Below are 23,842 nucleotides of genomic sequence, written 5' to 3'. Positions count from 1 at the left end.
GCCCCCCAAGTTCAAAAATCCTAACTATACCCCTGACCTCAGCAAGGTATGCCACCACAGAGTCCACCCTCCGAAGCATCCATTTTCTCCAGGGGATCTGATCTATACAGTCTAGAGATCAATTATAATTCCAAGGCTGGGAACTCTAGGATGGGCTACTGGGGTTTTTGAGAAAGGGAAAGAGAAAATAGTAGGGAAGGGGCGAAAAAGGACTACCTAAAAGGTAAGGCAATTTAAAAATATATATATATATTCTTCCACGTAGGGTAATTCATAGAAAAATAATGTACTTTTAGACTTAAGCCTGCTCTTGGGTATTTCCTTGGAATAATGTTATATTGACATCATAGACATAGATATGTCTCTCCTTCAATTTTTCTTTTACCTACATATATATGTAACCTGTTATCACTATTATGTCTTGTACTGTATGTTAATAAAATGTATTAAAGCAAAATATAAAAATAAAAAGGACCCCTACAAATCCTCCTTTGATTTATAATTTCTGTTGGTCCTCCTATGTTAGGAATGCCATGCCTTCTTGGACAGTCCTTAAATCCACTCTTTAATTGAAAGAGTCACATCCCAAAAGGCCCCTGACATCTCTGTGTAGGATGGCTCACTGGTTTACTTCCTTTATAGGTTAAAATGTATTACTTTATGTATCACTTTACTTTTAGAATTATTTATATATTCATTATTTTTGTTAATTTGTATTTCACCCTTTCCCATGAGCAAGCTCAGGGCGGATAACAACAGAAGTTAAAACAATTAAAAACTATATGCTAAAACCATAAAATACAATAAAACAAACAGCATATATGTCATAGGCGGTGATTTCCATTGGGCACATTCTTTATCTCCGTACATAAATTGAGCTATATAAAAATTTCAGTCCAGAGGATTATCCATTAGACCAGAGGATTATCCAATAGAATATAATGTTTCATTCTTTTTCTAACTGCCTATTCACATAAATCGGTGTTGCGATCTAGATTATCCCATTCCTTTTCCTTAGTATCTTTTTTTCATGGACCACACATATATATGTGAGCCACTTTTTCCAGACTTGTAATCCTCTCCTATTTCCCATTAACAGAAATAAAATAAACTTGCAGTAGTTTTGCCCCCAATAACATGTAGAGAAGCAAAAAAAAAAATAATTCTCTTCTGCTGCTCCATAAATACAATGTCGAATGCATGTTTTTGTGCCAAGCAGAACAGTAACATAAAGTTAACAAGCAGCAATAAACAATAGAATTAAGACAACTCATTACTTTTTCATATCTGTTCTCTAGCAAAAATCAGCTACAACTTAAAATTATTTGTGTGTTTCTGCTGTGTTATAAAAGTGTTAACTTTTGTCCCTAGATGGATGGGTAAGGGTAGGGAAGGGAAGAAAAAAAAAAAGAATATTTGACCAAATTTTGGGTTAATCATAATTCTAGCTAGAAAATAAGAAAACTGCATTCTACTAACAAGAAAGGCATACGATGCTAAGGCTCACCCCTTTCTGCACGTTGGCATATGCTCTGAACCTTCCTTCTGCAACAGCAAAGTGCAAGGTGTCAGATGAAAGGTGTGAAGTTGTATGTGGCAAAAGCTAGAGGTCCCTTCCTGAAAGACACACTCTCTCCCAGTTTTACAGTTGCGGCTGCAGCAGCGACAAAGCCGAGAGCAGCTCGCCAACCAAGGAGTCATGCCACGTGAGTACTCTGCTCTCTTGTTCTGTCTTTGCTATGCCAGGGAACTCGGGCAGCCTCTGCTGAGGGTTTTATTGTCTACCAAGATAATATCACAGTGGTAACAACCAGGGCTATTTTTTGAGCAGGAACGCAGTTCCGGCTGGCTTGGCATCAGGATAGGTGTGGACTGATGTGCAAATGAGTTCCCACTGGGTATTTCCTACAAAAAAGCCCTGTGTGAAACAATTGTGATGTCAGGGGGTGTGGCCTAATATGTAAATGAGTTCCTGCTGGGCTTTTCCCACACACAAAAAAGCCCTGGCTAACAACCGTATCTAGTTCTAGAAAGGGCAAAAAATACTTCTATATGGTCCACCATTCTGGCACTAGGTGTCTTTATGGGAAAGTTACAGAAAGAAAGGGAAAGTTTTGGCAGAAGCACCTTCCTCCTCTGTAGTGCCATGTTCCAAGAGGGCTGTAAAGCTGTGAGGATTATTTCTTTAAAGGATAACAAGAAACTGATTGAGAGAGGCAGCTTGTAGGACACATCTTCAGCATATCACTGCCATTACTGTTAAACCTGAGGTTTGGAAATTTAATTTAGTGAGCAACGCTTAAAATCTTAAAGTGGTTGGTTCCACCAAATAACTTTTGGCATCTTATAATCCTAAAGCACATATTACTTCCATAACCTGTTTAGGGTGCACAGGACACTTCACAACAACACTACAAGACATTGTTATTCCAATTTTTTGCAGATGGGGAAACTGAGACCGATAACATCTTGCCTAAAGCCACTCAGTGAGTCCGTGGTCAAACCAGGATCTGAGTCCAGGTCTCCCTGCCCAAATGCTCTGTCTGCCAGATCACGCTGACTCTGAGCTGCCCACTATTACTGCATAATCCTTTGGGTGTAGCATGCTGCTAGCATTTCCTGTTGCTTCCCTACTCACTCACCTCCTGCACAAAGTTTTACATTATTGGCATGAAATATCTGCTGCTTCCATGCAAATAGTGCATGTAGCTGTTTGGCATCTACATAGGCCCTTTCAGTATATGTAGTACAGGTACAGCTTGTGAAGTATTACAGAGTGGATTTGCACAGACTGTTTATTCAATGCACTGCCTGGAATTCTTGGCAGTTTTGTTCCCATATTGCTATCAGAATTAACTGTCGTGTTCTGCAAAAATGAGGTGTTGTCAGGGTTTGCCCGCTGTCAGGAGATGATCTGACACCCCATAAATATTGTTAGTTTACCCCCTAAAAGGTATTTTATTTCTCAGACAGAGGCAGAAGGACAAGGGGTATGGAAGCAGGAAGAACAGTATTCATTTTAGGCCACAGAAGTAAATGGTTCTCTACAGTCTCCATGACCTGGCTTGATTTTTCAAGAAGCAGGAACCCAGACCCACCCAGCACTACAGTTTGCGGCACTGTAGGGAGGGGTGAGAACAGGGGCTACCATGGCAACTTCTTGCCAGGTGGAGGGAGCAAGCCAGGGTCAAGCATGGGAAACTGGGGCTCACCTGACCTGACGCCAGCTCTATCAGCTGACCCCGGGGTGTTCAGAGGTGCAGCGGTGCCCGATGGCTATTTAGGGTGCCATGCCACCCCTGCTCACCATCTTTGGCTATCGGACAGCTTGGCCTACCCTCCCAGCCCTTTTTGCAGGGGGTTGCATGTGGATCTGTCTATTTGATTTCTTGTCACAACTTGGTGATATCAGCATGGGGCTGGATCCATTCTCAGAAAAACCAGCCTGCGTGGCCATTTCTTGAGTGTGGGGAATCCACCTAAGGGATCTTGACATGAGGAGCAACTGATCTGCCCAATATAGGAGCATGTTCAGGAATTGCCCTCACACTCAGGTGGCGGGGGAGACCACCTCTTGGCATCTACCCTAGAGGGATCCAAAAACCCTGCCATCCCAGGTTAACAGTGGATCATCGATTGGGAGGTGGATCAGTTGATGAGCTGGAGCCTTCCCCCATGCTGTACCAAGGCTTAATATAGCTGTAACCAATAAAGCCATGGCCAATTTTATTCCACTCTTTCTGAACAAATAGTGTATGTGTGTGCTATTTCAACTGAAACTGTAACTTAGATTATTTGTGGGTGTTTAGAGAAACTTTTGTCTTGGGTGCCCATCTCAGCCTTGGTGCTGGAATCATGAATAAGTTTACAACTCCTCTCCAAGTCTTACAGTCTTTCAAGGGCACAATGCTTGGCTGTGGGCTCTGTTCACAGTAAACGTAAAGGCACACAACCAACTTAATATTCTTTTACAAAAGCGTGTAGGAAAGCAGCCAAGGAATTGGGACAGATGTGCATTTTTTAAACTGTTGGAATGGCCAGTCACGTGTATAAAATACATGACCTCTTTGTCCAGTTCATCACAGATCTTTGGACGACCCTTATTCTGTCTCTACATGAAGCTAGACCAAGATGGGTTGCCATGTCTGTTTGTAGCAGTAGAAAGAAGTAGGAGCCCAGTAGCTCCTTAAAGACAAACAAAACTTGTGGCAGGGGATGAACTTTCATGAGTCATTGCCCTGAAGAATTTAGCAGTGACTCATGAAAGCTCATATTCTGTCACAAATTTTGATAGTCTTTAAGGTAATACTGGACTCTTACTTTTTTCCTACTGTCTCTACATGAATTGATCAAAATGTATTCAAGAGAAAACGTCATGATGCAATGTCACCCCAGAATTGGAAACAACTGGTGCTTGAGATATATCAAGAGATATGTGATGTCTGAAATGGCCTTGTGCAATTGCAGGATTGAAGTAATATCTTATTCAAAGATTATGTTAGCGTCTCATCACTATCGTATCTTCTGAGCACCCACATATTCACCAGGAGGATGTGGGGGATGAGGTACGCATTAGACATGTAGGTATTTAAACCCAACCAGATCCAGTTTGCAGTCTCAGTCTTTATTAAAAATGGTCATAGGCCAACATAAGTCACAATTCACATAATTCACAATATGAATAAATATAGGGATAAAACAGTGGGTAAACAATAAATAGATAAGTGAATAAATAAATAAAATATTAAAATTCTTCAGTACATAACATTTTCCGATGAACTAGCAGCTGCCCCCCAAAAGGTAAGATGATTGATAGATAGATAGATAGATAGATAGATAGATAGATAGATAGATAGATAGATAGATAGATAGATAGAGATAGATAGATAGATAGATAGATAGATAGATAGATAGATAGATAGATAGATAGATAGATAGATAGATAGATAGATAGATAGATTTATTGTCATTGTTCTCAAAAAAGAAAATGAGAGCAACGAAATGAGGTGCTCTTCCACAAACATACCAACACATCAACACCCACAAAAGGACATATACATAGACAATTTAAATGCATCTAAAAACACATAACCATTCATAACCCTGCATTTAGCTTAACCATGGCACTTGTTCCTTAAAGATAGTCCCCTGTGCAAGCACCAGTCATTTCTGACTCTGGAGCAATGTAGCATCACAAGATTTTCATGGCAGACTTTTGACGGGGTGGTTTGCCATTGTCTTCCCCAGTCATCTACCCTTTCCCCCTAGCAAGCTGGGTACTCATTTACCAACCTCAGAAGGATGGAAAGCTGAGTCAACCTTGAGCCAGCTACCTGAACCCAGCTTCAGCCGGGATTGAACTCAGGTCATGAGCAGAGCTTGGACTGCAGTACTGCAGCTTACCACTCTGCACCATGGGGCACAAAATGTTGCACTAAAACCTGTAGCCTGAGGGTTTTCACCTATGAATAGCATTCTGGCATATGCTGAATCTGAATGACCAGGATATCTGCTAAGCAAAGGGGAAATGAACTTAAAAGTGAATCTCTTGGTAAAAAGGATAGTGAAGTAAAACATGTTCTATTGTTTCAGTCTCCCCTCTAGCACAGGAGCATGACCTGTCTGCCATGGGGGCCTTTTTGCATCATCCCTCCAGTACTGTAGAGGGGAGTGATTGCCATCTGGCAAGAGAAAATGTCCTTTGTTGACTAGGAATCTCCAGCTGGAAAAGATAAGCTGCCAGGGCAACTACATATCTAGAACTCTCTGACGCCAGATAGGTTGGTGATCTCTCTGTGTTGTTTTGCCACTCAGTGACCAACAACATATGCCTTAAAATTTGTTTCACCTGATTGAGCCCCATTTCTACAACAGAATTGGGGGCGGGGGGCCCCAGATTCATCAGCTTGTTATTTACTACCTTTAACCTTGAAGATTGATAACCGCCACTGAGAATCAAGGGAGTTAAGCTCTGAGAGCTGCAATTTAGCTTTAGCCAAAAGTTAATGGAGTCAAGACACACCCTGACTGAAACTTTAACCAAACCAGTCTTCAGGCACAAGTTTGCATGTGAAACATAGTGAGGCATTTGGAGGGCTGCTCTTAGGCATTTTGATTGCACTCACTCCAGGGGTGTAAAGCAGGAAGATGGAGACCCAAGCATTGTCCTGTATAAAAACAGCCAGCTGAACCAGTGTTTGGTTCAGTTTGCAGTCACTGTCTAGAGAATGACCTGAGAACATCTGATTCTTTATTGATTATTAAATAGGATCAGTGCTTGATTGGAGGATCACTGGAAGTCCCACCTGAAGGAGGATTTTTTTTTAAAAAAAAATTGCTTATTTACATACCGTAGTAGGCAGTAGTCTTAGGTCTCCCAACTGTCTTCTAGCCTCTTTCCAGTGCTTCCTTTGTTCTTCTACCTTTTCTGTGAAGTCACCATCTTTCTATCTTCCTTCCATACATAAGATGACCATAGCAATACTTACATGTAGACAAAATGAGTTAATGATGTTACTGCTATTTTTATCACACATATTAAAACCATTTCTATATCTATAAAGAAGTCCAATAAGCACCATTACCAGAGCTCCCCTGATACCCTCTTTCTAGAACGACACGTGCAACTATCCTGTCAGTTCCATAAAATCAGAATGGTTTTAAATTATATTAAAATTTAAGTGATATATTATTATTATTATTTTTAAAAGATTATTTAGGCTTAAAATTATGGTCACTAAAGCCTTACATTTCTGAAAGGAAAAGACAATTAGACTTTTATAGAAAATCATTACTTTTTGATTTAGCTTTCTGCTTGAAAGTAATGTTTAATTTTGTATATAACCAAGAATGGTAGAACTTATCAGGGAAAAATGAAAAAACTTTGTTGCTCAGCCACCCAGTTGAGTCCGACACTTTGTGACCCCATGGACCAAGTCACGCCAGCCCCTCCTGTCTTCCACCATCCCCCGAAGTCTGCTCAAATTCGTGTTTGTTACATCAGTGACACTGTCCAGCCATCTCATCTTTTGCCATCCTCTTCTTCTTTTGCCTTCTGTCTTTCCCAGCATCAGGGTCTTCTCCAGGGAGTGCTCCCTTCTCATTTGGTGGACAAAGTATTTGAGCCTCAGCTTCAGCATCTGACCTTCCAGGGAACAATCAGGGTTGATTTCCCTCAGGACTGACTGATTTGATCTTGTAGTCCAAGGGACAACAGCAACAGGTTCTTTAGGTCCTCTTCACTTTCTGCCATTAGAGTGGTGTTGTCTGCATATTTGAGGTTATTGATGTTTTTCCCGGCAATCTTAATGCATGCAATTGTGCAATAGTTTGAACATTCTTTGGCATTGCCCTTCTTTGGGATTGGAATTTAAACTGACCTTTTCCAATCCTGTGGCCACTGTTGCATTTTCCAAATTTGCTGGCATATTGAGTGCAGCACTTTAAAAGCATCATCTTTTAGGATTTTGAATAGCTCAGCTGGGATACCATCAGCTCTGCTAGCTTTGTTGTTAGTAATGCTTTCTAAGGCCCATTTGACTTCGCAGTCCAAGATGTCTGGCTTGAGTTCAGCAATCACACCATCATGATTGTCAAAGATATTGAGATCCTTCCACTTCTTTGCCACCTCTTCTTCTGCTTCTGTTAGGTCCCTACCATTTTTGTTCTTTATAATGGCCAACTTTGCATGAAACATTCTCTTGATTTCTCCAATTTTTTTGAAGAGATTTCTTGTCCTTTCCAATCTATTATTTTTCTCTATTGCTTTGCATTGTTCCTTCAGGAAGACCTCCTTATCTCTACTTGCTGTTCTCTGGAAATCTGTATTCAGTTGGGTGAATATTTCCTTTTCATCTTTGCCTTTCGCTTTCCTTCTATCCTCAGCTATTTGTAAAACCTCATCAGACAGCCACTTTGCTTTCTTGCATTTCTTTTTCTTGGGAGATGGTGCTGAACGCTGCATTCTGTTCAATATCTTGAACCTCTGTCCATAGTTCTTCAGGCACTCTGTCTATCAACTCTAGTTCCTTAAACCCTGGGCTTTTTTTGAGCAGGAACACACAGGAAGGCAGTTGGCTTGGTGTCAGGTGGTGTAAACAAGCTCCTGCTGGCCTTTTTCTACAAAAAAGCCCTGTGCAAAACAATGGTGACATCAGGGGGTTGTGGCCTGATATGCAGATGAGTTCCTGCTGGACTTTTCCTACCAATAAAGCCCTGCTTAAACCTATTCTTCATCTCCACTGTATATTCATAAGGGATGTAATCAAGGTCAAACCTGAATGGCCTAATGGCTTCCCCAATTTTCTTCAGTTTAAGCCTGAATTTTGCAATGAGTAGCTCATGATCTGAGCCACAGTCAGCTCCAGGTCTTGTTTTTGCTGAGTGTAAGGAGCTTCTCCATCTTCGACTGCAGAGTATACAATCATTCTGATTTCTGTGTTGCCCATCAGGTGACATCAATGTGTAGAGTCACCTTTTAGGTTGTTGGAAGACGGTGTTTGTTATGACCAGCTTGTTCTCTTGACAAAACTCTACTATCCTTCGCCTGGCTTCATTTTGTTCTCTAAGGCCAAACTTGTCCGTTGTTCCGGTTACCTTTTGACTTCCTACTTTGGCATTCCAGTCCCCTATGATGATGAGGAGATCTTTTGTTGGTGTTAGTTCTAGAAGATGTTGTAAATCTTCATAGAACTGGTCCACTTTAGCCTCTTCTGTGTCAGTGGTTGGGGCATAGACTTGGATTACTGTGATATTGAATGCTTTGCCTTGAATCTGTCATTTTTGAGTATCCCATTACTGCCTTCCTCACTCTCTTGTTAACTATAAAGGTCACATCATTTCTTCTATGGGACTCTTGCCCACAGTAATAGATGTTGTGATCCTTGGAGCTAAATTCGCCCATTCCTGTCCATTTTAGTTCACTGATTCCCAATATGTCAATGTTCAGTCTTGCCATCTCATGTTTGACCACATCCAGTTTACCCTGATTCATAGATCTTACATTCTACGTTCCAATATGGTATTGTTCTTTGCAGCATCTGACTTTCCTTTCACCATCAGACACATCCACAGCTGAGCGTTCTTTCAGCTTTGGCCCAGCCACTTCACTCTTTCTGTGGAGCAGAGGTCCATCAGTGGCTATTAGCCACAGTGTGTGTGTATGTATAAAATTTTTTGCCACTGTGTGACACAGAGTGATGGACTGGATGGGCCATTGGCCTGATCCAACATGGCTTCTCTTATGTTCTTATGTGGTTACTTGAACTTGCCCTCCACTCTTCCCCAGTAGCATATTGGGCACTTTCCAACCTGAAGGACTCATCTTCCAGTGCCATATCTTTTAGCCTTTTGTTACTGTCCATGGGGTTTTCTTGGCAAGCATACTGGAGTGGGTTACTATTTCCTTCTTCAGTGGATTGCACTCAGGTGTTTATTGCAGACTTCATTATTTTGAACATTTTCCAAAAATCCCTCAAACCTTGGAAGTCATGCAATTTTGCAAACTGCAAAGTCAGGAGCAGAGTTCCTCTTGGTTGCACGTGTGTTCTTTCCATTATCTCACTGAAAGTAACGCCAAACATTAACCTTTTATCTTTTGTTATCGCCTCCGCTTGCAGCAAAGATGAGACAGTCAATTCAGCCCAGTATGGACAAGAGTATTTTTTTCAGAAGTTACCCATGCCTCTTTATTTTTTCAGAGACCTGCCAATGCTTTGTATTTGCTTTAAAGAGAGCAGAATCCACAGAATTTTTCTTGGCAAATGATTTTGTTTTCTGTTCATCAATCTCTTCTTATTGAATCCCTAACTGTACAGCTGTACATGAACTCGGCTGCTCAGGACAACTGCTTTGCTTTCCTTCCTTGATCATTCCTTTACTGGGGTTTTAATCAAAGCTCTCACCACTTTCCCAATGCCCACCGTCTCTTCACTGGAACCCCAGATTTTGTAGCTGCTCTCACAATATCTGGAAGGAGGAAAGAGTATCTGGAGCTGTAAACCAGTTTGGTGTAGTGGTGAAGTGTGCGGACTCTTATCTGGGAGAACCGGGTTTGATTCCCCACTCCTCCACTTGCACCTGCTGGAATGGCCTTGGGTCAACCATAGCTCTCTTATCTGGGAGAACCAGGTTTGATTCCCCACTCCTCCACTTGCACCTGCTGGAATGGCCTTGGGTCAGCCAGAGCTCTCTTATCTGGGAGAACGGGGTTTGATCCCCCACTCCTACACTTGCAGCTGCTGGAATGGCCTTGGGTCAGCCAGAGCTCTCTTATCTGGGAGAACCAGGTTTGATTCCCCACTCATCCACTTGCACCTGCTGGAATGGCCTTGGGTCAGCCAGAGCTCTCTTATCTGGGAGAACGGGGTTTGATCCCCCACTCCTACACTTGCAGCTGCTGGAATGGCCTTGGGTCAGCCAGAGCTCTCTTATCTGGGAGAACCAGGTTTGATTCCCCACTCCTCCACTTGCAGCTGCTGGGATGGCCTTCGGTCAGCCAGACCTCTCTTATCTGGGAGAACCGGGTTTGATTCCCCACTCCTCCACTTGCACCTGCTGGCATGGCCTTGGGTCAGCCAGAGCTCTGGCAGAGGTTGTCCTTGAAAGGGCAGCTGCTGTGAGAGCCCTCTCCAGCCCCGCCCACCTCATAGGGTGTCTGTTGTGGGGGAGGAAGGGAATTGTGAGCCGCTCTGAGACTCTTTGGAGTGGAGGGCAGGATATAAGAAGAAGATATTGGATTTATATCCCGCCCTCCACTCCGAAGAGTCTCAGAGCGGCTCACAATCTCCTTTACCTTCCTCCCCCCCCAACAGACACCCTGTGAGGTGGGTGGGGCTGAGAGGGCTCTCACAGCAGCTGCCCTTTCAAGGACAACCTCTGCCAGGGCTATGGCTGACCCAAGGCCATTCCAGCAGGTGCAAGTGGAGGAGTGGGGAATCAAACCCGGTTCTCCCAGATAAGAGTCCGCACACTTAACCACTACACCAAACTGGCTCTCCAATCCAATATAAATCCAATATCATCATCATCAAACAAAGTTTGAGTTCATTGGCACCTTTAAGACTAACAAAGTTTTATTCAAGGTATGAGCTTTTGTGTGCACACACACTTCTTCAGATACATTGAAATGGAAGTTACCAGCCCATGCACATAGCTATAGAGTGAACAGCAAATTAGCATACAACTAAATGAAGATGTTTTAACAGATGCATGTTAAGTTATGTCAGCATTAATGCCAGTTACGAGGGCATAGGCACCCAGCACTGGTGTAGGGCTGCATCAGTTAGGCACCAGTGCAACTGAGGTGCAGGGCCCTGTGCCAACACAACAGTGGGTGGTTTAGGGGTGTAGCATGAGCTAGCCTGCTCTGTGACTGTAGAGGCCCCCACCAGAGGCATAAAGTTGCACCCCAGGAAAACTTGGTGTAGTCGCTTGGTGGCAATGGTCCCCTCCACCACTGCAACCTTGGCAGTTAGCTTCATTGGAGTTCAGGATGCCCACTGCAGTCATGGCAAATCATCTCCCTCTCTATGGCAGCCAAGGCCCCTCCCCAGCACCCAGTTGGGGTCCCCACCATCCTACAAAACCTGCAGTCCACAGTTAGGACATGGAGTATAGGACTCTCTATCACCAATCCTCACTGTGTGGAATTTGCACAAGTGGCAGCAAGGCACCTTGGCGGTGGGAGCAGCTCAGGGACAGAACTGAAGGCCGCAGGGGGAGCAATCAGTTGTCATAGTGCATAGGGAGTTGGAAGCCCAAACACTGTGGCTGACTGCTCCCATTTCCTACCCCACAGGTACCCTGAGTTCTCAGGGACCTGGCAAGTGCTGTCAGGTAAGCAAGGCCAGAGATCCCATTCCTGATCCCCCATCACCTGGTGCCACAGCATGCAAGGCCAGCATTGAGTGTGGGAGGATGAAACCATGTGCTTGCAGCACTATGACCACAAACCAGCCCTGGGAGAAGATCCTGGCTAAGGGTTCTTACAGGATGGGGGGGGGGGTGCCCTGTCACTTGGTCACCTCAAACCCTCGGAGGAGGACAGGGGATGCTTGGGGAGCTGAGCTGCTGTGTCCTGAGAGGCAGCTTGCTAGGCAACCATTTCTGCATTATCTAGGTGAACTGTGGACTCCAGCAGCAGCCACAAGTGGTGTATCGAACGGCTATGACATGGCTCTCCAGCACCCACACAGTAGCCAGGTGAGCGTACTTTGGAACGTACCATCACCTGTGTTGACAGGGTCCATGATGTGCCCCCTTCCCCACAGCTGCAACAGTGAACCCTGCTGGGGCACCATTTCCTGCAGATGGAGATCCTACAGGGATAATCGGAGGTCTAGATGGGCCCTCCACCCAGGTCAGCCGCAGGTCCAGCCCTCCTGGTGAAGTGGTGCACGTAAGTGCCAGGGAACACTGAGGAGCCGACCGAAATCATTGCCAGTGCCATGGTGCTGAGGCCATGGGGCTGACAAGTGGATTAGAGGATGCACGGAGACAGCTGAGCTGCCATCGTCTCTGGGGTTAAAGAGTCAATGACAGTGAGGTTCGTCTGGACAAAGCCGAACTCCAGAAGTGCCACTGAGATAGGCTACAGTGCTTGGCATGTCTTGTGGGTTATGCAGAGTAGGATGTGTCCCTGGAAAAGGTGGCCACAAAGGGCTTCCCACCATGCTAGGGGGACCATCTCCAGAAATGGTAGAGGCAGAATGTGAGAATATGTTTCCTGAGCAGTAGGAAAGGTAGGTGGTGTGTGTGGGGGGGGTCACTGTAGTCATAAGGACCACTAGAGCAGCAGGGACCATGGTGCTTCACCCTGAAGCCATCCCTCTTCCTCCATAGGTGTCTTCATCATCTGGATGCACACCATTCTGTGATGCCCCGCATGGCATGCCCATTTTGGGTTAATTTTTGCATTAGGGGGCCCTCACCAACATGATAAAACATAGATAGTGGGATAAGGGACAGGGTGAGCAACCCAGCTTTTGAGAAGGACCTCTGTGGGTCAGTGGCCTGTGAGGGGGGTGGGGTGCCTTACTGCAGGAGCAATGGGATTGGGCGAGGCAGCTGAGCATGGAGACTCCCCTCCCCTGCACTGCCTGCCAAATGAGTGCATGTAGATGCATGCTGCAGTGGAGGCATGCAGCCACTGCCTCCATGAGGACATGAGCAGAGTCTTCCCCCCTGCCCCAGGGGCGCTTCTCAACAAAGACTTCTTCCTGCTGGTGATGTATGCCTGGGGGGGGGGGTGTTCTTGACTAAATGGCAGGTGCCCCTAACCCCTCCCCACTCACTGCCATGAGCAGATTATTTATTTTTATTTTATTGAATTTATATCCCACCCTTCCTGCAAGCAAGCTCAGGAAGGGTAGCATCAGGTTTTAAAACACTGAAAATCAGTTTTTGCAGCAATAATGAAAACAATCAAAACAATCAAACAACTCAAAGATGGCAAAATATTCCCTCAATAACCCGAGCAGCTGGATGGGTAGACAACTGGAGTCACAGCAGGAATGAAGTCTGCACTCCACATGGGCAGCTTTCTGCAGGAAGGCCAACTAATTGGATGTCCATTGCCTCAACCAAAGGCCTGGCAGAACAACTCCATTTTACAGGTCCGATGGAATTGTAACAAGCCTCTTAGGGGCCTGATCTCAAGAGGGAGCATGTTCCATCAAGAAAAGGCCAGGACAGAAAAGGCCCAGGCCCTGGTTGAGGCTAGGCGGATGTCCTTTGGGCCAGGGATAGCCAATAGGTGCTGCTCAGTGGAGTGCAAGTTTCTCCAGGTATAAGGGGGTATATGGGAAGAGACACCGATCTGGTACTCCACTGGTAGACAGTGCAACTGGCAGAGCACCGGCTGAATGTGCGTTCGCAGAGGCATCACAATCAGCAGGTGAGCCACCGCATTTTGCACCAGCAGCAGTTTCCAGATCAAATTCAAGGGTAGCTGGGGATACCAGTATTGGGCAGGTGGGGGGAGATATAGTGGTGGGACTAGGTGGAATTCCTTTGAAGGGAATGGAAGAAGAATATAGTAATGCTTGGACTTCTTCCTACCTATGTCCCATCCTAAGAAATGTTGGTTGTGGAGTTAAGGAAAAATACGCTTCTCTGACGCTGGTCCTGTGCAATGCCAGGTCTACTAATTATAAGACCTCAATTCTTTAAGATTATCTATAAAGCGAAATGTAGACCTTGGTTGCATGACCAAGGCTTGGGTGAGAGAAGGCAAAACTGCCATTCTGAACCAACTTGTCCCACCTGGTTTCTCGGTCCTCCTCCAGTCTTGGACTAATGGGCAGGGGTGTGTGGCATTGCCCTTCTGAGAATCTTTTTTCCTTTATGGCATTCCCCACCCCCAAAATTGCCAGCACTGAATGTTTTGGCCTGGTGTGGGAGGACAAGGAGAGTTTGGCTATCTGGCTAGTGAACAGACCGCCTAAATCAACAGCAGATAGCCTGCCTGGCCTGTTGGATGCTGGGAGACTTCAACGTTCATGCTGATTATGTAGCATCCTCTCAGGTCAAAGACCTGGTGTTGTCCATGGAGGTGTCTTCCGAGTTGTATTAACCCCCACACATCAAGTAGGCCACACTCTGGACTTGATTTTTGGGATGGGGATAAATGTGGATCTGAAAGCTGCTGAGGCAATACCATGGTCTTATCACTTCACCTTGAAGGTCCAGCTGAGAATGCCAAACTCTCCCTGTTTAGGCAGCGAGCAAATTTCTGCTTGGCCACAGAGCCTAATGGACCCTAAGCAGCTTCAGGATGCTCTGGGGGATCCAATACCCACTGGTGGAGGATTGACTTTGCCCCTCTCCACCCTCAGACCAGACTAGCTCTGCGGTACACACTGGAGCTACAGAGGATGAAGAGAGCTGAGATGTTTACAGCGAGCATGGTGGTGTACTCAAGGTGAAGCGGCAAGAGCATCTTATAGGACATTTATGAAAGCCTATGAGTGGGCAGCGAAGGCCATGAAGAAACATTTCTATGTGGCCTCCATTGCATCTGCAAACTCCCGAATGGCCTAATTGTTCAGAATGATTCCGTCACTAATTACATTGCCACAAGGCAAACAACATAATAGGGAATTGGCTCCCAGCTGTGAGGTATTTCTCAAATAAAGTCACGTTGCTTTGCCAGGACCTCCCAACCACAATCAATACTGTAAAGGAACTGGAAGCCCCTTGCCCATCTTCTGCTCCATTTTAAGACCACTTCAGTTTGACAGGATCCTGGCAGCTGTAAGGCATGCCACTTTGGCCCCCCATGTCTGAGCTCAGATGGACTGGTTGGAGGTGCTGCTGCAGAGTATTGTTGTGGAGCATAATTCAGACCACAGACAACTTGGCCATCACCACAGGCTGGGACCCCTCATGTGGTGTAGGCAGCAGAACCTCATGACCATCCATGTGGTGTGGTGGGCTTGGTTGTAGTTTGTGTGGATGTGGGGGGGGGTCATCCACAGGGTACAGCATCATCAGATATGGCAGCAGGGAATACCCTGCTCATACATGGAATTGAGATGTTGCCATCAAGCCACTGGGTCTCCTATCCCCTCCCACATCCAGGCTGGCACACTCACCCAGGAGCTATCCCCTGCTGTCTGTCCAGGTGGCCTGAAGATGATTCATGCTGGAGGCTGCAAATATCTGGGCATCATGCACTTTGCCATGAGGTCCATGAAGATGCTCTGGTTGTCACAGGAAGCCTGAACATTCAAGCTGTAGAAGTGCTGTGGTTCCAGTACACCTGAGGCTCATCCTAGGGGGCTGTTGGAGTGATGTGGGTGCAGTCCACAGCTCCCACCACATTCAAGAAGCCTGCGATAGCCACAAAATTAGCCCTAATTGAGGCAAAACTTCCTGGTGGGGAAGCGGACATATTTATGGAAGTGTGCCAGCATGGTATCCAGGAAGGCTTGCAGACACGGGCTGAGGACACCTCTATCACTGAGGACACCTCAACTACACCCCCCTGAAACGAGCCAGTGACCAGGAAACAGGGAGATCAGGACCTTATGCAATATGGCAGGGGTGGCCAACGGTAGCTCGCCAGATGTTCTTTGCCTACAACTCCCATCAGCCCCAGCCAGCATGGCCAATGCCTGGGGCTGATGGGAGTTGAAGGCAAAAAACATCTGGAGAGCTACTGTTGGCTACCCCTGCAATATGAGGATAGCTCTGGGAGCAGGCACCAGGCCCTAGAGGGCAGGGCCTGGCTCATCTCAGAGGGCCTAGTTAGCTGTGTAGTCTACATGGAATCAATCCAGGCATGTCCAGTCCACCATTTGGAGAGTGCTGAGATGGCCTCAGTAGTGGCGGCTGTAGTGACACCTTCTCCCAGCACACCAGGCACCACCCAGATGGACAAGGCAGAGAGCAGGTGAATGAGATGGACTACCAGCATGCACAGAAGGGGGGAGAACTGGACACTAGGCACCTGGCCCAATGCTGTGGAGAATGGTACAGTGATGACAAGAGCAGGACAAGTTAGGGGCCTGTTCCCCCTTGTGGAGTGCACCTCGGGGGCCTGGGAAAGCCACCTACTCCTGTTCCCACAGTCCAGCAGTCCCTGACAGAAAACACATCTTGGTGGCAAGTTGTTGGGTTTTTTTTGAAGTGTAGTGGCCACTGAACCCAGCAGTGGGAAGAATGGTTTGTAACTATTTCTACTCCATGCTGTATTTTTTGTGTATCAAAAGTTGCCTCCCCCTTCCTGGCTGCTAATTTTCTGTGCGCAAACAACAGCCTCATGTGCAATTTCTGTGGCAGAAAGGGTTAAACACTTCTCCCACGCACACATTCACACACACTACTCTTTTCAAATTTTGTCTGCTGCAGCTACATTCACAGTTTTGTTTTTTAAAGCCAGCAGATCCAACCATGGATCTCCCACAAAACGTGGAATTTGAGCTTTAGGCTGAAATTTGGTTACTGAGTACCAAATAGTTAAAACTTCACAGGAGTCCATTTCACAGTTAAATTCTTCCTTACTATGATCCCAGAAGTACTTTAAGTCAATTCTGCTGAAATTAATGGGATTGATTTCCAAAAATTCATTTAGAATAGATGTCCAGGACCATTTCTCTCCCACCAAATGTGTTCAGAGAATGAGAAGTCGGTGCTTTTTTTGCAATCTTCCACACACTTTCCAAGGAGAGCAGGCGTTCTTTTCTAAGATATCACCATATAGTTCTGGGGTTTTTTTGCTCTGCTATACCGTTATCTCCATATCTCTTGCCACAGCCACACATGTGATAGAGAATGAAAATTTCTGTGGCATTTTCTCATTTACTTTCAGTTAATGCGATGTTTATGCGACTGTTTTTAAAAGAACTTTACTGCAGAGGTGTGAGCCTGTAAATGATAAATTGTTCTTCTGTATGTTTCTTGATTGCAGCACTGAAAACCCCCTCTGCCTTCCATGAGCAAAAGAAGACCTTGGAGAGAGCTAAGGTATCATCCAGACAGGCGTTTGAGTAGAGGTGGATGTTTAGAATGTAGCCGGAACTGAAAGGAAGATAATAACACACTCACTAGATATGTTCAGTCAGACTCTCCTTCTCTAAACGCAGCAGTGCACTACTATATTGTATGATTGGGGATTAAAATGTTGACATGTATTCCAAGAGAAAACGGATGCAGATCCTCGATGCTGTATTTTGCAGACATTAAAGAAATCTCAGAGTGAAGCCTTGAACCTAGCAGGGGAGGGTGGGATATAAATATAATAAAATAAAGTTAAAAATATAGTAAAATAAATACAATATCTTTTTCCTGAGGCACATCAAAGTGTCTTTGGACTGTTGACCTGTGTTCTGGCTCTTGTTGGCACCAGTTATCAAGCTAGTTTCAGGCATCTTTAAACAAAGCTAATGGGAAAGATAAGATTAAGAGGCCGCCCCCTCCAAAGTGAACTGGCTGGTGATCAGGTCACATTTAGAAGAACTAGAGCATATGCCCAAGTTGTCTTTGCTGCCCAGTCCTCAGCCACCTGGGAGAGTGAATTTTTTTGTCTTGCTGCTACTGCTGTGCTGGGCCTCAGTTTGTCTGGATATTGAAGTCCAATGTCCCTGTTTTTATTAGATGCACATTGTCCACATTCCACACTGCACAAGCACTGATGTTAGATGCACCTTGTTAGATGGAAAGCATGTATAGAAAGAGTCCAGGCCCATGTGACAAAGGCCTTTTCAGTGTTTGGGATGACGCAGTTTATCCTCCAAATCCTGGTTAGTAGCATTTATCTCCCAGCCTTTGCTAAGGAGAATAAACTGCTCTTGAGAGCCTGTCATCCCCTACATCTTACTCAGGATGAATAAATTTCTTGCTTCTTTTAGAATCTCTCTAATTAGAGTCTTCTCTGACCCAATCATAAGACCTCCCTTGGTGAAAAAGAGAAATTTTCCTAGCTATGAGGACAGAGTGGTCACCACTTTGAGGACTTAGATGGATCAATCTTTTTCCTTCTAGCTGTTTACCTTGAATTCAACAACCAGAAGTTCTAGCACATCGTATGTCCACGCTAGTAGATCCTCCTAAGGTAACTGAGCACTTTCAAACAGAACCTGAAAGACCTTCTTCATGTTCCTTGGTACCACCCCAAAGACTATAAGAACCAATGGGATGGCTGATGAACTCCCAATTCTGATTATGATTGGAGTGGAAAAGATCCAACTAGCCATGTGTTCAGCATCTGCTTCTTCCCGGTTGGACTGTAGTCCAGCTATAGGCTCAAATTGGACTATTACTAATAATATTACAAAGGCTGGATCCAAATCTATCAATCTGAAAGGGGATTTACTACCACTTGATCTTGAAAACCCTGATGCTTCCAGCTCCAGCAAAGGGAGTCAACTCAACTCCAGCTCCAGCAAAGGGAGTCAACTCAACACTGACTAGCCTTAGGAGCCTTGACGTTTAGGCCAAAAGATATCCTGGAAGTTCTTTCTTGGAATGTTGTGGGATGGTATTAATGTTTATCCTCTGCTCCTGACACCCTTTTCTCCAGCTGAGCTTAAATATCAGCTTTACAGGAGACATGGATGAATGATGATAGTGCAGGGGTGGCCAACGGTAGCTCTCCAGATGTTTTTTGCCTACAACTCCCATCAGCCCCAGCCAGCATGGCCAATGTAGGCAAAAAACATCTGGAGAGCTACCGCTGGCCACCCCTGTTGTAATGCATGGATTTAATACTTTTTCTTTGAAAGTAGTTCCTGGGGAGGATGAAAGGGGGACTAGTGGTATTAATTTCAGCAACCCTCCATTTTCAATGTAATTAGAAACCTCCCCTTGAGAGCTTAGGTATGTCTGTGGCGCTCACAAGTAAGGCATACAGTGTAATTTTAATCAATATTTATATTCCACCCCTTACTACAAAAGCTCAGATTGTTGAAGCCTGGCTATCTCTAGAATCTTACATTGTGAACCTTCTAATGGCCCATCCTGAGGCTAAGATCTTTCTATTGGGTGATTTCAATGTGTGCCTTGGTTTAGACGATTTAAGTCTTGAGTCTAAATATATGGAACTTGATGACCCTCTTAAGAATTTTCACCTCCCCAGGATCTTTAAGGATTCAGTTTCAGATTTCTCTGGGCTTTGTATAGCCAAGTTGGCTTTTAAATTGGGCCTTCATATATTAAACGGTACCTTTTGCAAAGACTATCTGGTGGAATTTACCATTATGGCAGGCCAAAAGTCCAGTACTATTGATTACATGCTATGCATCATTATTAACTTCAGTAAGGAATTTCAAACTCCTTCCTTATTTTGACAGTGATAACTTTCCTGTATTCCTTAAAGTTCAACGGTTTATATCCCCACCCTTCAGCCCCTACCATTGGCTACAGAGGGTCCATCTCAGGCAGTGCACAGGGCGAGATGGGACCTCCCCCCCCCCCCGTTACAGTCTAGGCTCAGAGAACTAATTCTGACAAAAGATCCCCAAGCCTTCGTAACTTCCTGAATGGAAACTAGCTCAAGAAGGGACCTGCTACTCATTTACAATAAGCTTACGCAAGATTTGAGAGCCATTCTATTCTGTGCCAAAGACCGTTCTTTCAATTTCCATGCTAAATCTAGATTGATGTTGATAAGTAAATTAGGTGGACTACAACTAGGAAATACATGTCCTTTTGTGATTTGCCTAAATTTGCAGAAACACCAACTGGCAGGAAACTTTATTACCTTTTATGGCTATCCAGACCAAATGGCCAAGCCACACTGTTTCCCCATGTGATCCCAGCCAGTTTGCCCTCTTAATCAACAAACTGCTTCTATTTCTCCCCACTATGCCTTCTGATGCATCTGATGAAGTGTGCTTAGAGAGCACACAAAAGCTTAGGTTCTGAATAAAACTTGGTTGGTCTTAAAGGTGCAACTTGACTCCTGCTTTGTCCAGCTGCTTCAGACCAACACGGCTGCCCTCTTGGATCATGCTGAATCTAAGCCATGGTTTGATAGGGACTGCCAATCAATGGAAAGAGCTCTTTTAACTCTATACCATTCTTTTGAAAAAGAAACTAGCCATTACCATAAATAGGAGCTAGGGACACAAAAAATGGCTTTCAAACAGTTAATTGTCCCGGGGGGGTGGGGGGAGATCTACACCAATCTGCTGTGGTCTGAATTAATCTTAGCTGCCAAACAAAAAACCCTCAACTACATTCTGGTGACTGATTGCTGATAAACCTCTTCCTGTACTGACCCACCAATTTCCCCCAGTAATTGGATATCTTTTTAAAAACAGTTTTATAATGATACTCCCCCAGCACTGGCTATGTCTAGTGAATTGGAGGATCTCCCCCGATGGCCTCCAATATCTCCCAAGGAAGTCGAATCCCACATTGCCCAGCTAAAAAAGGGCAAGTCGCCTGGATCTGATGGAATGCCTCCTGAACCTTTTAAAGAAAATATGGAGTAGTGAGCACCTTTTCTAGCAGCTTTGTTTACCTACATTAACTCCTTGGGGTTTATTACTCGAGAATGGGGGACAGCCATAGTAGCCCCTATTTTTTAAAAAGGGAGGAGAGATGTGCCAGTGAATTACATGCCCATTAGTCTTTTAAATATATGCCGCAAGTTGTATGCTAGTCGTCTTCTGAACAAGTTTGTTACCTGACTGACCAAGGAGAAAGTGTTTGCTCCAGAACAGACTGGGTGTAGTGAACACAGATCAGCTCTAGACCATTGCATCACCATCCAAAACCTAATTGAAAAATATGTCTCTATGGACCCAGTTTCACTGCTCGCCACCTTTGTTGATCTTAAGGCGGCTTACAATCCCATTTCAAGAACTTGCCTGTGGGCCAAATGTGAAACTTCATCGATAGAAGACTCTTTTTCCTTATGAGAGCATTACATGACAATATTCTCTTGAGAGCTAGGCATAACGTGAAGGGATGTATTTCAGAACTAATTAATACCTATAAAGGAGTCGGGCAAGGCTGTTTGCTGGCCCCAATGTTGTTGCTGTTGTTTTATAAATGACATTGTAGGTTATCTTGATTCTTTAGACATTCATCCTCACAAAATTCAGCAACGCCATATTTCCAGTCTCCTGTATGTAGATGATGTGGACCTTTTAGCCAGGACCCCGACTAGACTCAGAAAAGCCCTTTCAAAATTTGCAGACTAATGGAAAATGAACCAACTAGAGAATAAATTACCAAAAGACAAAGGTTATGGCTTTTGGGATTCGGCAGAGGACAAGATCATGGCCCATTAATGGATACTCCCTTGAGCAGGTATCCTGTTTCAAATATCTGGGCATAGTTCTGGGGCAAGAAATGGCCACAATATATTTGTGGTGGCTTAAGGGGAAAGATCTGCTAACCCCATACTCAAATTTTTCATGTATGAAGGGGACAAACTTTGTTCCAACTGCCCCCAAATTGTTTCTGGTGAAAGCAATAGCCCAAATGTTGTACAGCACTTTTCTGGGCCCTCCATCTTCTTGTTTATTCCTCTCAAAAGGGTTCAGTCCAAATTTTTGAGAGCTGCTCTTCACATCTTGAGGAGTGTCTCTAATGCCTTGATCCATCTGGAAACAGGCTCAATGAAGATGGAAACAAGAGTTACTCTGGCCTCACATAGATATTGACTTAGCATTATTTTTTACCCACAGGGTTTAACCCATTTGATACTAGGTGTCACATTCTCAGGGTGCAGGCAGGTGGGAGTCCAAAGCCAGTCCAAGATCAAAGTCCAGGAAGTCAAGCAGGAGCCAAGTCACCAAAGCAAAATCACAAACCGGAATCAGAAGTCAGTGTCCAAAAGCCAAAGGGTCAGGGTGCCAAGGAATTCCAGCAGGTCAGGATCAGGGATCAGCGTGGATGCAAGCCCAAGAATAGACTTGTTGCTTCCACAAGGTTACCAGGTCCTGGGTGGGAGTTATATGGGAGCCTCAATCAGCTGCTCCCTGGGTGGCAACGACTCTGTTAGAACTCAGGGCTGAGAAATCTGAAGCCTTGGCGTGCCTCATGTCTTCGCTCTGAAAGTTCTTTCTGGAGCCTGCTTTGAACTCTTGAGATGTGAGGGGGAGAGCTTGGAGGAGACTGATTGTCAACAGCTGACACTGGTGCCTGGAATGTGGGGAGAGTGATTGATGTGCCAGCTGCTGGTTGTTTGGCTGAGGAGCTGGCTGGCAAGTCTTCCAGGTCTGTTAACCCTTCCAGCTCCCCCTTGTCAGGGCTCATGACTCCAAATGGTTAAAGGCTGTCCACAATAATTTGTACTTTCAGGGTCTCTCACCTCAAGCAATTTTAGCCCTAAAACTGGACCAGGCTAAGGCATTGCTAAAATAAAGGATAATGGATACTGAAAGGCAGACTGATCTTGCTAGACATGCAGCCTTTATAATTCCTGAGCAAATTTGATAACAGCTTGCTGCTTCTGCATACTTATTTTACCTAGATGTCCATAAGTTCAGGAAAGCTTTTATATTAGCTAGGTGCTCTGCACTTCCTTCCACTATCCTTGAGGGGAGGTACAAGAGTATCCTCTATGTACAGAGACTCTGTGAATGCAACCTAGGGGAAATTGAAACCATCAAGCATATTTTTTTGAGGTGCCCCTGGTATAACCAGGTCCATGCAAAATATATAGCATCTGTAATGAAACAAATGCCTGCCCCAACGGAACTCGACTGTATTACCTATTTGTTGGCTGATGAGAATCAGGCTATCACTAAAGACGTAGCCAAATTTTGTGCAGCTTGTCTTAGTATTCATAAGGATTGCACAAATTGTTAAATTATTTTTATTTTTTAAATCCCCTTTTGATATGTAGTGGATAGTTATATATTAAATTTAACTTGTATATTGTTTGTTTGGTCCTCCCTTATTTTGTGTTCTACTTGTACAATTTTAGCTATTTTTATTGTTGATGAAATCTAGTTGATGCAGCCCCGTGGTGCAGAGTGGTACAGCTGCAGTACTGCAGTCCTAACCTCTGCTCACGACCTGAGTTCGATCCCGATGGAAGCTGGGTTCAGGTAGCTGACTCAAGGTTGACTCAGCCTTCCATCCTTCCGAGGTCGGTAAAATGAGTATCCAGCTTGCTGGGAGGGAAAGTGTAGCTGACTGGGGACGGCAATGGCAAACCACCCTGTTAAAAAGTCTGCCGTGAAAACATCATGATGCGATGTCACCCCAGAGTCGGAAACAACTGGTGCTCCCACAGGGGACTACCTTTGCCTTTTTAAATCCAGTTGATGCTGCAATAAACCTACCTCCCTAGTTAGCATTTATCTTATCTTCAAAGAAAATGAATGGTGTCCTAGACAACAGGGATAAGGAGAACTTTCACCTGAGATCGCCCCCAGACACC

At 44.8% G+C, this 23,842-nt stretch overlaps 1 protein-coding gene across 1 annotated transcript in view; it reads left to right on the top strand.

Annotated features, from left to right (window-relative positions):
• Positions 1-23,842, top strand: part of MYOCD (myocardin) — a 71,588-nt gene that overhangs the window by 21,011 nt on the left and 26,735 nt on the right. Inside the window, exons 2-3 of the mRNA XM_060253039.1 lie at positions 1,641-1,706; positions 17,411-17,466. Of these exons, the coding sequence (XP_060109022.1) occupies positions 1,641-1,706; positions 17,411-17,466 (122 nt within the window). The remainder of the gene's footprint in view (positions 1-1,640; positions 1,707-17,410; positions 17,467-23,842) is intronic.

Source organism: Heteronotia binoei, chromosome 13 (assembly GCF_032191835.1).
Source record: "Heteronotia binoei isolate CCM8104 ecotype False Entrance Well chromosome 13, APGP_CSIRO_Hbin_v1, whole genome shotgun sequence".
Lineage (NCBI taxonomy): Eukaryota > Metazoa > Chordata > Lepidosauria > Squamata > Gekkonidae > Heteronotia > Heteronotia binoei.
The sequence above is the reverse complement of the archived record's forward strand: the minus strand, read 5'-3'. Positions and strand labels throughout refer to the sequence as shown.